Genomic DNA, 3,404 nt, shown 5'->3' with positions numbered 1-3,404 from the left:
CCAACATGACCAGTCTCAATTTGGTGTCTTTTTTTTATTATTCATTGACCAACTTCAGAATCCTCCAAGTCCTAATTCTATCTGGAAGAAATGCGATAAGCTCTAATGAACTGCAATCTATGACAATTTGACGTTTACTATAGTTTGATTAGGTCAACATTTGTTGCATGCAGTCGACCGCATGCAAAACTTGGAAGCTACGCCATCTCATCCTCACATTAATATATTGGTTGGGATTCACAGGAAATAATCATCCATAGACCAAAACCATGGCTCATGCTCTCGTTTCTTGTCGTCTCTCCTCAGCCTATCCCTTCCATTCCATCTCTCGCGGAAGGGTCGCTCTTCCTCGTCAGCTCATAGCATCCTCCTCGTCCTCTCGCACACATCGGCTTTCTGCTGCTCGAGCAATGGCCTCATCCAACACCAGCGGCGGAAGCTTCGGGAAAGCTGAGCGCTCAAAGTACGATCTTCGTTTAAGGATAGCTTAGATGATTTTGTGTTATGATCGTGAGTCGGTGATGAGTGCCCTGATTCCATGCAGAGGCTGGAGTAATGCTGCTGCAGGTGCAGTTGGATCGTCCGGTTCTGGGTTTCCCATATCGAACATCCCCGTATGGTACGAGATAACTGCACACAGTTCATCTGCTCTCTTCCTTTCTTCCTTCTCATTGTGTTTGATGTCTGAAGGGCCAGATGGGTGTTGGGTTCCCTCGTCATCGCTGCCATACCCTTCTACACGAGAATAATTAAGAGAGGAGGTACTGAAACAACTTGCTCTTCCCAACTGGCCATGCAAATCCAAGCTTGGGTTATGCTTAGCTTGTGTTTGATGCAACAGGTGGCATAGAGAAGGCTGCAGAAGTTGCTCTAGAAACAGTGGAGAAGGTGGCGGAGGTGACGGAGAAGATAGCGTCTGATGTTGCCGCTGCACTTCCTGAAGGTGATAGTCTTAAGGCGAAGGCGTTGCTGATCGAGAAGATCGCCGAGAAAGTAGAACACGACGCAAAACTAGCTGAATCCATCATTCATGAGGTCGATATCCCCTCTTGTTGTAGAACTGTTTCTTTTCTTTCACAAGATCATGCCGTGTTCGAGTAGCTTTTACTGCAAGGAAGAAACAGCGTGGTTGCTTAAAGTCAACTCTCTGCCATTAAAAGATTCGATGACCAAAAAGTATTTGACTTTGTATAATCATCTTCCTTTTACATCCATCTTATAATGTTTCCATCTTATAATGTTTCTATGGATATCCCCTCTTGTTGTAGAACTGTTTCTTTTCTTTCACAAGATCATGCCGTGTTCGAGTAGCTTTTACTGCAAGGAAGAAACAGCGTGGTTGCTTAAAGTCAACTCTCTGCCATTAAAAGATTCGATGACCAAAAAGTATTTGACTTTGTATAATCATCTTCCTTTTACATCCATCTTATAATGTTTCTATGGATAGAACTCATACTATGTATTCTGACCATTTTGGATTTGAAGTAGGATTAACAGGTCTCTACAACACTGTCCAAAATCTGCAGGTTGATGTCGTAAAGGAAGAAGTAGACACATTGGTCAAGCCACTACTTGAGAAAGAACAGTCGGAGAAAGAGATCCAAGCGGAGGAAAATGAAAGCACAGATCAGTCAAAAGCCAATTGAAGAAGCCATGGATAAGGATCTGCATGACAGATGAAACAGAGGAAGTGCTGCTGCTTAATCTACATTGTTTGTATCTGTTTGTATAAGTAATTACAATTTGCTATACCAATTGGTGAAATGATTCATATTCGATCGGAAGAGAAACATTTTTGCAAGCTAATCAATTCACTTATTTGATTGCGTGAAGATGAAAGTTCATATCGGGCATTTGCCTTCGATCCAAGAGAATATAACGTAGTTTGACCCAAGAAACTCTCTCTCTCTCTCTCTCTCATCGGCTTCCTCTCACAAACGCGTGTTTGTTGATTAGTCTTAAAGAAAGAGTCTAATGACAATTTACGCGTGTGGACTACTTGACGTATGGCCCACCGACAGGCCTCACGCCTAAGATTTTGGAAGAGCCACGTAGGATGAGGAAACTGTTGGGGAAGCATCGTCGGTATGTATGGGTGGGGCCCCGGAATTGAAAAGCTGGATCCTGAGCGGAATTAGACAGCTGATCTGGTAGTTACTTGGTGCAAGAGATTACAGGTACTTCGTGGCTGTGAGATTTGCTGCTCCTCTCCTCTGCGATCATGGCGATTCATCTTCTCCGACTCCCTTCCTCTTCACAACCCTCATGTGATCCAAACCATAATGTAATCGAAGGAAATTTAACTTGAAGTCATCTTCCAAAGCAATCCAAGAAGATCAACAGGATATGGATTTGGCTCGTTCACATCCAAAGATGCAGCAGAAGCTGCAATACTACTAAGATCGCCTTCTTGCACACGGCGGCTGTGCCAAACCTGCACGAAAATTCAAGACATGATCTGGGTTTCAGATGATAAATCCTTTCCTGTACCAGCTTTACTACTGGATTATTTATGATGCTTGAGCTTGCTTCGTCTCTGGACATTCCACGCGTTACAGTCTACAGAAGGTGGTGATATCGAAAGAGGACGATGAACGAATGTGACTTGAATTCGGTATGCATCTTTGTACTCAGATCTACAGCAAAGGAAGAAACAGGTTCATGAGCAGGGGATGACTCCGATCTTAACTATGTTTTCCTGGATCCCTGTTGGGCCAACACAGATGAGAACCACACGGCTGTTTCCTGTTTATTACGAGTGATGGAAAGAGAGAGAATTTAGAATCGTTTAATATTAGTAAGGATTTAAAGAATCAAATTTTATAATATTAGATTTGGTTCATTAAATTTTTGGGCTAAACTTTCATGATAAATTAAAATTCGACTCGTCTTTAAATACGAGAGTAAAATGATAGACTTTATCACGAGTGTGTATTATAATTAAAATTATCTTGAAGCCCATAACTCAAAAGTTATTAATAAAATATATTGACATGTAAAGTACGAGAATCATTAATTATACTCGAGCCCATAACTAAAACAAACCATCAATTATAATGATTAGATTAGTATGCGATAATAATTTTTTTAATAAAAAAAATATTATATTAAATTAGTCATCAATTCAAGAAATAATATTAAGATTCTACATAAAGATTGGTGAGCCAACGAGTTATAATATTAAGAAATCTATTCAAATGTGTGAAGAAGATAATATTAAGTTATGATGCAATGAGTCGAATGTCTAATACGATTATATAGAGTTTTCAAGAGGCACCGATGAGAGATTTAATTGAGTTAGTGAGTCGAAAAAAATTCTCGTAAACTCCAAGATGGTGTAGGTTGTGAAGTGGGCTTATTTGAGCTCTTACAACATTGCATAGCCTTTTATCATGAGAGGAGAG

The 3,404-nt window shown here is 40.5% G+C and overlaps 1 protein-coding gene across 1 annotated transcript; it reads left to right on the top strand.

Annotated features, from left to right (window-relative positions):
- Nucleotides 1-249: 249 nt before the first annotated feature.
- LOC135606413 (uncharacterized) lies at nt 250-1,826 on the top strand. The gene is made up of 5 exons (XM_065097437.1): nt 250-463; nt 545-619; nt 691-761; nt 842-1,035; nt 1,527-1,826. Exons 1-5 carry the CDS (start codon nt 270-272, stop codon nt 1,644-1,646), a joined length of 654 nt encoding a protein of 217 aa, XP_064953509.1. The 5' UTR covers nt 250-269; the 3' UTR covers nt 1,647-1,826.
- The last annotated feature ends 1,578 nt before the right edge of the window (nt 1,827-3,404 follow it).

The sequence above is a fragment of the Musa acuminata genome, chromosome BXJ2-3 (assembly GCF_036884655.1).
Source record: "Musa acuminata AAA Group cultivar baxijiao chromosome BXJ2-3, Cavendish_Baxijiao_AAA, whole genome shotgun sequence".
Classification (NCBI taxonomy): domain Eukaryota; kingdom Viridiplantae; phylum Streptophyta; class Magnoliopsida; order Zingiberales; family Musaceae; genus Musa; species Musa acuminata.
Note: the sequence above shows the minus strand (reverse complement) of the source record. Positions and strands in the feature narration are given on the sequence as shown.